Source organism: Marmota marmota, unplaced genomic scaffold (assembly GCF_001458135.2).
Source record: "Marmota marmota marmota unplaced genomic scaffold, marMar, whole genome shotgun sequence".
NCBI lineage: Eukaryota > Metazoa > Chordata > Mammalia > Rodentia > Sciuridae > Marmota > Marmota marmota.
In genome coordinates this window covers 28,759,633-28,772,821 of record NW_026000057.1, presented here as the reverse complement: position 1 = coordinate 28,772,821, position 13,189 = coordinate 28,759,633, and the positions used below count along the sequence as shown (strand labels likewise).

The 13,189-nt window shown below is 35.1% G+C and overlaps 1 protein-coding gene across 1 annotated transcript in view; it reads left to right on the top strand.

The window, feature by feature from the left end:
- The window catches only part of Stpg2 (sperm tail PG-rich repeat containing 2), a 460,291-nt gene that overhangs the window by 109,516 nt on the left and 337,586 nt on the right, over window positions 1-13,189 (top strand). The window contains exons 7-8 of the mRNA XM_048813857.1: window positions 7,371-7,478; window positions 11,969-12,128. Of these exons, the coding sequence (XP_048669814.1) occupies window positions 7,371-7,478; window positions 11,969-12,128 (268 nt within the window). The remainder of the gene's footprint in view (window positions 1-7,370; window positions 7,479-11,968; window positions 12,129-13,189) is intronic.

Genomic DNA, 13,189 nt, shown 5'->3' with positions numbered 1-13,189 from the left:
CATCTACTCATTACCTGGCCATCTGTGAATCCAAGGCACCGGAGGTGTGGCTACTCCAGAGTACAAGCCACACATGCCTAGTAGGCCTCTCCCGGGGCACTCTATGTTAAAGGTATACCCCATTGTTTGACTATATTCCACATAGGTTTCACATATGCATGTTATAGGCAATGGTGCAACCAAGTCACCAGGTCAGTGGGAGATGTCTGCTTTAACCACCCCTTTCTAGCCAAACATCTGCTTTGTCATTCATTGGGGTAGTCAGCTGACCCCTGCCAACTCCTAGCACATTTTTTTTTTCTTTCTGGTCATGGCCAGTAACATGCCCTATAGTTGTCACTTGTTGCTGGTGGCCTAGCACCCAGAACTCTTACTAAAGAACTTGCCCCCAATACATCACACAACTGTTGTACATATCACTATGGGGGTTACTTCATTTGGTTTCATTTCCAGACAGTGTATAGCTCAGCTATTTTGTCTTGTAAAAATATCAAACCAGACAGTGTCTATCTGTGACTCCATAGTTACCCCTGTCTACATATGTGGTTGTTCATGGCTGGAGACATTAGTGTACCAAACACTGAACAGAATAGGTGTCTTGCCTTCAAGGTATAGGCTTTTTTCTGGTTTTCCTACATAGGTAACAAGTCCTACAACATCCTGAAGTGTCTTGTCCCTGTTGACTGCTAGCACACTTGAGCTCTCTTGGCCCCTGCCAGTTCCTAGCACATTTGGGTGTTCCTTTGGCCTTTGCCCAGATCCTGGAACACTTGGGCTCTCTCTGTTGGCTTGTGCTGGCTTCTAGCATATCTGGGTTTTCTTGGCTCTTGTTGATTCCTAGTACAGGACCAATAACATATAGCACATGGGGCTCCCAGAAGCCTTGACTTTTACAGGCATAATAAGAAAGCAGTTGGGAGCTTTGTTGACCTCTGTCTGAATTATTTTCCCAAGTCTACCAACTCTGCCTGACAGGTAGAAAGTGATGAACTTGATTACCTGAGCTGGCCCTGCCAGTAGCTGCCTATTGGAGCCATAAGCTGCTGCTCTTTCATTTTCTGCATTACCATTGGCCAGGATTGTATTCTTCCTTGTCCTTTTCAGATTCCATCAGCACTATGAGGGAGGCCAAGGGGCATTTTCAAGGCATAAAGATCCTCCTCTAGCAACCATATGCTGCCTTCCAAGATTTCTTTTTTTTTTTTTTTTTTTTTTTTATCTTGCCACTCCTTCATCTTGGCAGTCTCTGGTAAAGCTACATCAGTTTTTGCTCTCAAAACTAAAAGAATCATTTATGTCATGGCCCCAATGGCCATGCATGCTGCGCATCAGTCCATCTCCATCTTGTCTGCACTGCTGTTGTGGAGTGTCTATCTTTGACACAGATGTGTGGAGAGCTGTGACAGAGAATGGGAGAGCAGTGTCTGAGATTGGGGTCTCTGATGATCTCATGGCTGTGGCATGCTTGGTACCTGGGGATATTTCTGTGCAAAGTTGCAGGATGCCTAGCTGCTGTGGTAATGCCCAGCATGAGGAGACTCTGTGCTAGAGTCTTATTAGCCTGGACCTTGATCTCAGGCACATAGCTCCTGGGAATAGAGAAACTCTCCTGCTAGACAACCACAATGTTTCACAAGTTCTGCTATTCCTGAAACTGCTCCCCTAACAGTAACTTTAAACAATGGACTTTCTTGAGAACTACACAAAACTTCTAACATTGCACAACGCAACTGTAGAGTGTAACTGCAGAATAAGCTGCATAATGTTGCTAGCCCTGAAACTTTTCCTGAATACAAAGAATAATGCATAGTTTTTAATCTGTTAATGAGACATATATAAATGAAGATTCCTGGCATAACTCTTTCCACATGCTTCTCCATCGGCTCCACCTGAACACAGCTGTATCTTCAAAAGCATCTATACGTGTTTGAGTCTTTATTTTTCTTATCCCCCTTTGCCCCTTGCTGGAACCTGCTTGATTGACTACGCTGGTCATGGCAGTCATCTTTCTCCTTCACTCCAGGCCACTACTTGGGATCTGCCACTCCATTTACAGTCTGACTTGTTGGTTCCTTGTTCACTTTCAGGGCAATCAGAGGTCTTTTCCATGCTCACAGGGAATCCATCCATTGTATCCCAACTCTCCAGAGGAGTCTATGCTAATAGGACCTCCATAACGAAGTGCTTATGTTGGTTGGTGGCCATAGGTCTCTCCTGTCTGCCAGGGTTGAGGTATTGCTCACCCTTATGGGATTCAGCCAACTACGTCAATTGTCAGGGAACAGATTCAGGATCCCAGGAGGTGGAAGAAGATGCAAGGTGCAGTTGAGAGAGTAGATGTTCTTTATTTAAAGGTGGCAGCAGCCCCTAGTCTCCAGCTCTATCTTTATTTAGCCCCAGCCAGTTTCATTTAGCTCCCTGAACCATTTAATAGTTTTTTAAAATATGCAAGCCATATGAAGAATGCATATTGCCAACAGGTGCATGCTCAAAAGCAAATGTTTCTGACGTTGAGTACATATACTGAATCAGGGTGTTCATGACCTTGGCTGTAGACTAAAAACATAACCTGTTGGAAACCTTAGGGATCCTAAATATAACCATTTTGGGATGCCCTACACTGCACTTTCCAATTGCTCTATGGTTTGGATTCAACAGTCAGAGTACTGCTTCTTAGTGAGGTGGTGACAGAATAACTTCACTGAAATTCAATATTGGACAATTAGAGAATCATAAAGACACAGAAATCTGGGTGCTTTGAACAGAGGACTCTGGAACCAAGCTGGTGGTGGCAGTAGTGTAACACAAACTGAAATAGAAAAACAGTGGACAAATTTGGTATGGGGAAAACCTATAGAACACAAGAATAATTGGAACTTAGTTTAACTAGAGGCTGCATAGAGAACTGATATTCAAAAATTGCTCTGTGTTTCTGAATTGGCAAGCAGAGAGCTAAAGTTTGGAACCATTCTGAGTCTGCACTACAGCTTGCTGCTGCAGGAGCCCAGAAGATTATGGCAAATACTGCTATACTTTCCAGGCAGTTGCATATCAGGTGGCCTAGTGCTTACCTAGCAGAACATGGTGGAAACAGGTACTAAGAAAATTGTACCCAGAGGGATTCAGGTCAGAGATATGTAGGGGAGTGCCACTCTCTTTCCCTCTGCAATTTGCAGCTCACATGACCAACTAAAGAAGGTCCAGAAACTGAAAAGGTGGTTGCAATTACACTTAGAGTCTATTCCTGGGAAAGCTAGATTTGTGGTGGATTGTGCAAGAATGGTGGAGGGTTAGTTTGTTTTGCCCTATAACTAGAGTTCTTGCAGTGAGGTGAGGCACTGAGGTCCACCAGAGATTGGAATCTGTACAGCCCTACTGATATGTTGATCTATTCTCTCTGTAGCAGATACCACCCAACAAAGTTCCAAAGGTCTGACCAGAGCCAAATCCCAGCTGCCAAAGCTTCTCATTTAGAATTCTGTAACAGAGTTCATCAATTTAGTTTCTGGACAAAACTCCAAGTGTCAGTTCTTCCCATTATATCATACCTGTTCTGCTGAAGAGAGAAACTGAGAGCTCTCAACCAGCTTCTGTTACAGGGTACTCCAGGTGGCAGCTCAATGAGCAACACAAAAAGCAGAAGAGTTTCTCATCCCCAGTCCTTGCTCTTTCTAAGGAATAAATAGCCCAAGAAGAAATGAAAAGAAGAACAATCTGTCAAAGGCAATGAATATCCAAAGGTTTTGACTACCTCAGTAGAGACAATATTTTAATTTTGCATTAAGAATTGCCTCCTTTTTTTTTTTGGTGTTCTTGTACTGATTGTTTTGTAGTTATACATGCATAGAACTTGTTTCTTTTTCATTACCTTTATTTTGTTTCTTTTAACTATTTTTTCTCCTCTTTTATAGCTGTCACCTGCTACCTATACTCTTCTATTTGTATTTTGAATATTCTAAACTTTCTTTTGTCTTCCAACTCCTTTTCTTTTCCTTTAGTGAACTATAATTTTATCATCTTTCAGAACTATTCCTGTCCTCAACATTTATGTTGTTGTAGTTATTAGTACTGTGGAAGGCATAGTTGATACCTGCTGTATTATGTATTGTGGGTGTAATAATTAACACCTGCTGTTTACTTCAGTGGATCTAATTCATGGCTATTTATTATTGCTACTGTTAATTTCTGACACTGCCATTTCTCTTTTTTATGGTAATTAGTGTTGTAGATGTGATAGTAGGCACTGGTATTTACTTTACTGTTTTATATTATTCATTTCTCTTGTTTGTTACCTGTTTTCCTGAGAGGTGCTAGGGATTTACTGGGATATATTAGTCAGCTTTTTATTGCTGTGACCAAAATACCTTAAGAAATTTAGAAATTTAAGACCCCTAAAAACATGGGAAAACAGGCAAACAAGCCTCCACCCCAATCCAAATTTACAGTTCTACAAAAAGAATCCACAGATATTGAAGGGAATGAAATTCCAGAGAAAGACTACAAAAATTGATTATTAAAATAATTAATTAACTAAAAGGTGATCTGAGCAATGAATTAAGGGTGAAAATATAGGAGGTAAAATACTATTTCAACATAGATATTCTGAATAGAAATTAATCAGAACTCCTGGATATGAAAGACACAATAAATAAAGTTAAAAAAATCAGTTGAAAGCATTAACAAGAGATTAGATTTTTCAGAAAAGAGAACTGCAGTCCTCAAAGGGTCTATGAACTTGAGCACTCTTTTATACAGTAAAGAAAAAAATAATAAAAGACTATGATAAGAATGTACAAGAACCATGGGAAAACATTAAGAGACCAACTTTAAGAGTCATTAGGCTTGAAGAGGGCATGGAGATACAGAGTCATGGAATTAAGAATCTTTTCAGTGATGTAAAAGACAAATTTCCAAAGCTTAGGAATGAGATGGACATCTACCTACAGGAGTGGAATAGAACCTCACATAGATAAGATCAAAAAAGAACCTCTCTAAGACACATCATAATCAAAATGTCTAAAAGAGAATAAGGATAGAATAGTAAAAGCTGCAAGAGAAAAATATCAGGTCACATTTAGAGGTAACCAATCAGGTTATATTTAGAATTTCAGTTCAGACTCTGAAATCCAGGAGGGCTATCAATGAGATAATCCAAGCTCTGAAAGAAAACAATTGCCAGCCAAGATTGCTGTATTACAAAAGCTATCGTTTAGAATCAAAGAAGAAATAAATATTTTCCAAGATAAAGATGAATAAAAAGAATTCCTAACCAATAAGCAAGCACTACAGCAAATACTTAAAAGAAACCCCAGAGCTTCAGAAATAATGAAGCTTACTAGAACAATTTAAAAAATGAAAATTGAGATCACATTAAATATATGAAGGAAGTAAAAATGGCAAGTAATAAAACATCTCTTCATAATAACTCTGAATGCAAATGATTTCAATTCTCCAATTAAAAGACATAGAGTGGCAGAGTGGTTAAAAACATGACTTGGCTGTGTGTGGTGATACATACTTGTAATCCCAGATACTTAAGAGACTAAGGCATGAGTATTTCAAGTTTGAGGCCAGCTGGTACAACTTAGGAAGACTGTCTTGTAAAATAAGGGCTGAGGATGTAGCTCAGTGGTAGAGCACCCCTGGGTTCAATCCATAGTGCCACAAATAAAACAAAACACACATCAAAAACAACAAAAAACCATGACCCAACCCTATGCTGTTTGCAAGAGATTGATAGACAAATAAATTTACAGACTGAAAGTAAACAGGTAGAAAAATATATTTTATGCAAATAGAGTCAGAAAATAAGCAGGAATCACTATTGTTATACCAGATAATGCATGCAGATTTCAAGCAAAAATCAATCAGAAGAGACAAGAAATGTCATAATACTGGTAAAGGGAACAATTCAACAAGAAGATATAATGATAGTAAATATTTATTCCCTAAATATTGGTTCACCTCACTACATAAGACAATACTTCTTAATACATACCCTTTTCTCATCCTGCACAAAAATCAATTCGAAGTGTTTCAAGGACCTAGAAGTTAGAGCAAAAACACTGCAACTGCCCATAGAAAATGTAGAGTTAACACTTTAACATATTTCTGCAAGCTGACTTTCTTAATAAGATTCTCAAAGCTCAAGAAGTAAAGTCAAGAATCTATGAGTGGGACAGAATCATATTAAAAAGTGTCTGAGCAGCAAAAGGAACAAGTACGAGCATTAAAAGAATGCCTGAAGAATGGGATAAATCTTTGCTAGATACTCCTTTACAGGGTATTAATATCCAGAACTCAAAAAACTTGACATGTGCACACACACACACACACACAAAAAACAAACAAAAATGAAACCAAAGCATTTAATAAATGGACAAATGATGTAGACACTTATTTTTCAAAAGAAGAAATACAATTGGCCAATAAATATATGAAAAAAAATCAACATCCTTAGCAATCAGGGAAATGTAAATCAAAACTATAGAGATTAAATTTCACTCCAGTTACATGGCAAACCTCAAGAATACAGATAACAATAATTGCTGGCAAGATATATAAAGTATAATAATAATAAAAGGGAGATCTGCAGAGTTGAGTAAGTGGGCCAGGAAGAAGATAGGGATTGGAAGGGAAAGAATGGTACTGGGGATTGAGATTGATCAAATTATGTGTATGTATGAATATGGCATAGTGAATTCTATAATTATAATGCACCAATAAAAAAAATAAGAAATAATAAAGAACTTAGTCTCATGATTTACAGAATTAATTGTTCATCTATTTTAAGGCATTTACTTAAAAGCTCAATGTGGTACATCAAACATTTGTGCTTAAAATGTTTCATAAAGCTAATGTGTTGGAAAAAAACTGCAGGCTATTGATTAATGGAAATTGAAAAGAGCAAAATTTTTGTTGTTGCTGAGGATTGAACCCAGGGCCTTGGACATGCTGAGCCGGAATTCTCCACTTAGCCCTAACCAGACAGTAAATTTTTTATGAGGAATCTAATTGTGTACTTTTACGTGGAAGAATTATAGAAGTCATTTAAAAATATTTCTTCATTTTAATATTTAATCATTTAAAGAGGTGAATAATTTTTTTCTGAGCTTTATCAGTAGAGGGCAGCAAAGTTTCAGGTAGTGTTTCAGATTCAAGGGTAGCTTTGCTAAGGAAAATTTTCTTTTTTGTTGCTCTTAAGAAGTTTGTTCTGGCTTAGCTTTTAATGAAGTGCTTTGGTAATATCATATAGGAATTTGCTTAAAAACTCTGTTGCTTTGGTTCAGATATTTATTCAACTCTTCCCTTAGGTGCTATATAGATCATTTCTTAATGAGAACATGTATTTCTTTCTTTCTGTAATTTAGGGAGTACCAGGGCCTGGAAGATATGACATTAAAAGTCAATTTCAGAAGACTGAAAGTGTGACACCGAGTGTAAATGATACATCCCCTGCTTTTCTTTCTCAATCCCAGGTAATGGTCTGTAGCCATTTTCATATATAGAGTCTAATAGGCATAATGTGAGGCCAGCAACAAATTCAGTGGTGTTTAAGAAGATTATGAAAGTAAAAGTGGTCTTTAAGCAAATTGGAAGTGGACATGGTCTGGGCAAAACATAATGCCTAAAAACGTGGGTAAAATGAAGTAAAATAAGATTAGAAGGTGAATATTTGAATTAAGCAAATTTGCATATGTAAGCATTCAATTCAGATTATAAGAAAGGTCTATTTTACTCTGAATTTTAAAATGTACTTTGCTGATGAATATGTAACCTATGAGGTCATGCATATTTTTCAGAGTAAGTTCTGTGGAACCTGGCCATAGGTCATATCTACAACTGCCTCTGGGACCTCCTTAATGATGCTGCAGTTATATCATATATTCTGCAGTAACCATTTTATATTCTCCAAGGAATATACTAAGGGATCTTGAAGGTTGATAAGATATTTCTTAGGCAAGACTGTTAAAATACTGGCAACATTTTTAATGTAGCAGCCTCCAGACCAAGGTAATTGTGATACTTATATCTGTGTAGAGTTCTGATTATGTTATTTAACTTGAGAAGGTTATTAACCTTCAGCTGAGTATAGATGACTGCTTTGGTTTTATTTTACTTAAGAGACATCTCTTGGGAGAAAAGTATATGGATTGCAGGTATATTTTGTAGATATAATTAAGATGTCTTTTTAATGGGTTAGATGTTATAGTGTGGGACAGGGAAGAATCAAGAATGAATATTAGGTTTCTGCCTTGAGCAACTTAATGGTACTTAAGGAACTACATGCGATGGGTCTGTGGGGGACAGGGTTTTTTTGTTGTTGTTATTGTTGTTTCTGTGTGTATATGTGTTCTTGATTTTTTTAAAAAATATAGTTTTGTAGCTAGCACTCTGTATTTAAGTTATTTTTGTTTATCACATATATCCCTAATTTTTAATCAATTGGCAACTATCATATTTTAAATATATTTTCAGAAATGGAAAAGAAAAAAATGATATCAGTATTGTTTAAGAAGATATGTAGAAACAAATAATGGTTAGGTGAAAGATGTGGAGAAGTTAATACCAATCATGACAATCTGATAGAGATAACGTTAGTGTTTAATTGAACATGAGCAGCTAAATAATGCCATTAACAATGTAGACTTAGGACACAGAATTTCTGGTTATAGGAATAAAGACAGATATGTTTCTGGGACAATTTAATCATTGATTAAGGAATTTGTTCAATATTTTACATTAATGCATTAAATTACATTGCTTCTTCAAGTATTAAGTTTTCAAACATACTTTTATAACACTGGTTCTCAGCTCTGGATGTGCATTAGAAATACCTGGGGGGATTTTAATACATTCACATGACTAGGTGCTAACCTGCCTTTCTACTCTTTCTCATAGAGAATGATTCAGTTGGTCTAGGATAGGGCCCAGTTACCAATATTTAATGCCTCAAGTGATTCTAGTATGCATCTGGGGTTTGGGATGATAATTTTTAAACATTATATTTTACATATGAATAGTAAGATGGTATTTAGAAAAAATTTAAATAGCTCTTTTTGATACTTACAGTAATAAATTATTTTTGATAATGTTAATATTTACTTGTTTTACAAAGTAAAAAAGAGCACATTTGAAATACTTACCTTTTGTAAGTAAGAAGGAAGAATAGGAAGGCATACTAATAACCACTTTTATATATATAAATGAAAAATAGGAATGTTTCCTTATATATTATAGTACAGTTATTAAATTCAGTAAACATATCAATGATATAATACATATGATNTATATATATATATATATATAATAAATCAGAAATCATTGACATTGATTACTTATAAGGGGTGGTAAGGAGATATAGTGGAAACACTGGTGTGCTGTAGCTTACTTGTACTGTTTCAGAAGCCAATTGTTAATTTTCTATGACTTTTGTAAATTGGTTGCTGTTATGTTGGTAGTATGAAATTAGCCATTGCTTTGGGCATATTTACTTCATGGAAATCAGAAAATGTTACAAATTGAGGCACTTTTTTTGTCAGTGGTTCAGCATCCCATGGGACAGAATAGAAATGGAAGAAAGCAATACTTCTTTTTTATATTTTTATCTTTTATGAATATATATTTTGTCTTTTGGAGGCATGTCAATGTTTCATACATTAAAAAATGAAAATGAATCAGTAAGAATAGACAAGGATTAAAAAACCCCTCTGGAACTGAAAGAAAATGGAAGCAAATGAGTGATTGTATTCCAAATGAATTCCTTTAACCAAATTGAAAAAGGGGAGGGTTGGGGGAAGAAGGAATAATCCAGCTATCCACAGTATTTGACTATATCAGTCTTGGATGGGATTGGAGGGATGGGTAGTGAGTTTAGCATTGAAGACAAATTCTGAACTATTTTCAGTAGGTTGGTGTATTGGAATGGTATGGATAAAACAATCATTATAGAGGTAGCACAGTTTTAAGCAAAATAATTGTTATTGTGAACTAGGATTTTTAATGCAGAAAAGGTGTGTACAAATATGGATTGGGGGATGTGGAAAAAGAACCTGTGGGATAGATATGAATGGAAGATTTTGATGTGAATTTATGATTTCTAATATATATGTACATATATATATGCATGCACTTATATGTGTATGCATGTATCTATGTGTACATGTATATGTAGGTATCTATATTTTTGTAGCTTGGTCTGATAAATGAATCAAGGAACAGAGACACCCCAGTATCAAGGAGAATTTCTAATGCCTGGATCTTGGTCACTAATTATATTCCCCATTAAACAGAACAGGATTCTTCTGAAAAATGACTGATTTTAATGTAGAAAGAAGGTGAATCTGTAATATCTTATTGTATCAGAAAGTGAGTTTTAAGAAACAAATAAAAAATGAGAGTATATCATAGGTACATAGGAACTAAATTGAAACCTTCCTCATCCCCACCACTGTTCCAAAGTTCAGCAATGAGTTATAAATCATTAAAATGGCATCCTTGAGACAATTTGGACAATAAATAGATAAGTAAATAGATTAAATAATGAAAAAATAATTGGAGAAGAAAGCAGATCTCTTGCTTACAGCAGAATACTGAGTGCTTGCTGATAAATGTAGAGGGAATATTGGATTTGATCAAAACTAAAATCAATGGTGAGGATCAGAGACTATCATGTACCTCCAAATATGATACCCTTAGAAAGCCATATCATCTATTTCCTGTTCTCAAGAATACATAATATGGATATAATCATGGGGAACCCTAGGATAAATTCCAAATAAGAAAGGTTTATTGTACCAAAGGGGAACACAATGTTCTCCCAAGATGTTAAAAGTCTCAAAACACAAAGAAAAGCTGTGGAAATATCTTTGTATTAAAAGAGGCTAAAAAGACATGATGTCTAAGAGCAATATCTGATGCCATATGAGATCATGTATCTCATGGTAAAAATCAGTATAGTCATTTTAGACCAGTTTGGATTATGAATGGTAGATCATATGTATTATATCATTGATATGTTTACTGAATTTAATAACTGTACTATAATATATAAGGAAACATTCCTATTTTTCATTTATATATATAAAAGTGTTTAGAGGTGAAGGATCAATGCATATATATTTTTCATGTATGTGAGTATACACACATACGTGTGTGTGTATGTGTATATATATGTGTGTGTGTGTGTGTGTGTGTGTATATATATATATATATAGAGAGAGAGAGAGAGAGAGAGAGAGAGAAGCTGGTAGACAAAAAGAGAGAGGATACGTAAATAAAAAAAAGCAAATGGTGTAACATGTTAGAATTAGGTGAAACTAGGTAAACTTCCTACAGTTATTTTCTGTATTTTTTAATTTTTAAAACCTTTTTGTGAAACTCAAAGTTATTTTAAAATAAAAAGTTAAAAAGTAATATACAATATATTATGAGTTCATAGTTACACACATATGTATATATTTAATGTTAGTAAATTTATTAGTTAAGCTGAATTTATAAACCACTTGAATCTAAGATTTTATTTTTCTTAAGATGCTTAATAATATGGTTGTGTTAATTGAATATGTGTGTTGAGAAACATTGCTAATATAGTGTAATTTGTTTACTTAAAGCAATCATATTAGATCATATAGTTTTTATTTATGATCTTAATTTTCAGAATATTTTAAATGTTGAAATTGTTCATATGCTATCATTTAGAATATCATATTGAGATTATTCCTTTCTAGAAGTTTATATGCCTTGGTAAGGCATTTAATATATTACTATATTAGTATATAGGAATTTGATTAAAAGCTATATATTTTGTTTTGATGTGTGTAAGATCTTAATTCATCTACATTTTCTTCACTCCATTAAGAAATAAATTAAACTCTGATGTTATATACTCAGTAGCTTAGCTTTTAACTTGTGAAGTATCAAAATGTTCTATAGTTTCTCAATGGCATGTTTTCCTGTTCTTCACTAGAGATTTGTACCTATTAAATCAATCACCCCAGCTCCTGGCACATATAATGAAATTAGAACAGCTCTCAAGTACTCAAAGAAAACATCAGGACAGAAACACACCCCATTTGGTCAAAGAGCTGCCCGATTCATAGAGGACTGCAAGGCAGCGGAAATGCCAGGTTAGTAATTAATCCAAATATTTCTACTCTTTACTTTTATGTAGCTTAATATTCTTAACAAGATGGAAGCACCAGAGAGTACGATTGATGGTTATCATTTTAAGTTAACATTTTTTTAAGCATCAACTATGCACTAAACACATATAAGTCAAAATAAAGTACAGTTTTATTTAGATTTCACTTTTAATATGTCGCACACCTTAATTGTAATTTGAAACTGTTTTCTTTACTCAGTAAATCTCCTAATTTCCTCTTGGTAGATTAATAGATATAGATATAATTCATAACATTCATTTTTGTTAAAACATTTGTTTATATCAAATCACATTTTCTGATATTTTTTTTGTTGATTTTTAAAAAATAAACAGTGGGGCTGGGGATGTGGCTCAAGCGGTAGCGCGCTCACCTGGCATGCGTGTGGCCCGGGTTCGATCCTCAGCACCACATACAAAGAAAGATGTTGTGTCTGCCGAAAACTAAAACATAAATAAAAAAAAATTCTCTCTCTCTCTTAAAAAAAAATAAATGACAGTGGAATGCATTACAATTCTTGTTACACATAATGAGCACAATTTTTCATATCTCTGGTTGTATACAAAGTATGTTCATCATACATGTACTTTGGATAATGGTGTTCATCACATTCCACCATCCTTGCTAACCCCCGGCCCCCTCCCTTCCCCTCCCAACCCTTTACCCTATGTAGAGTTCATCTATTCCTCCCATGCTCACCCTCCCTACTCGACTATAAGTCAGTCACCTTATATAAGAGAAAACATTCGGCATTTGTTTTTTTCTGGAATTGGCTAACTTTACATAGCATTATCTTCTTTAATGCCAACCTTTACCTGAAAATGCCATGATTTTATTCTCTTTTATTACTGAGTAATATTTTATTGTGTATATATGCCACATTTTTTTTATCCATTCATCTATTGAAGGGCATCTAGATTGGTTCCACAGTTTAGCTGTTGTGAATTTTGCTGCTATAAACATTGATGTGGCTGTGTCCCTGTAGTATGCTGTTTTTTAAGTCCTTTGGGTATAGACCAAGGAGAGGG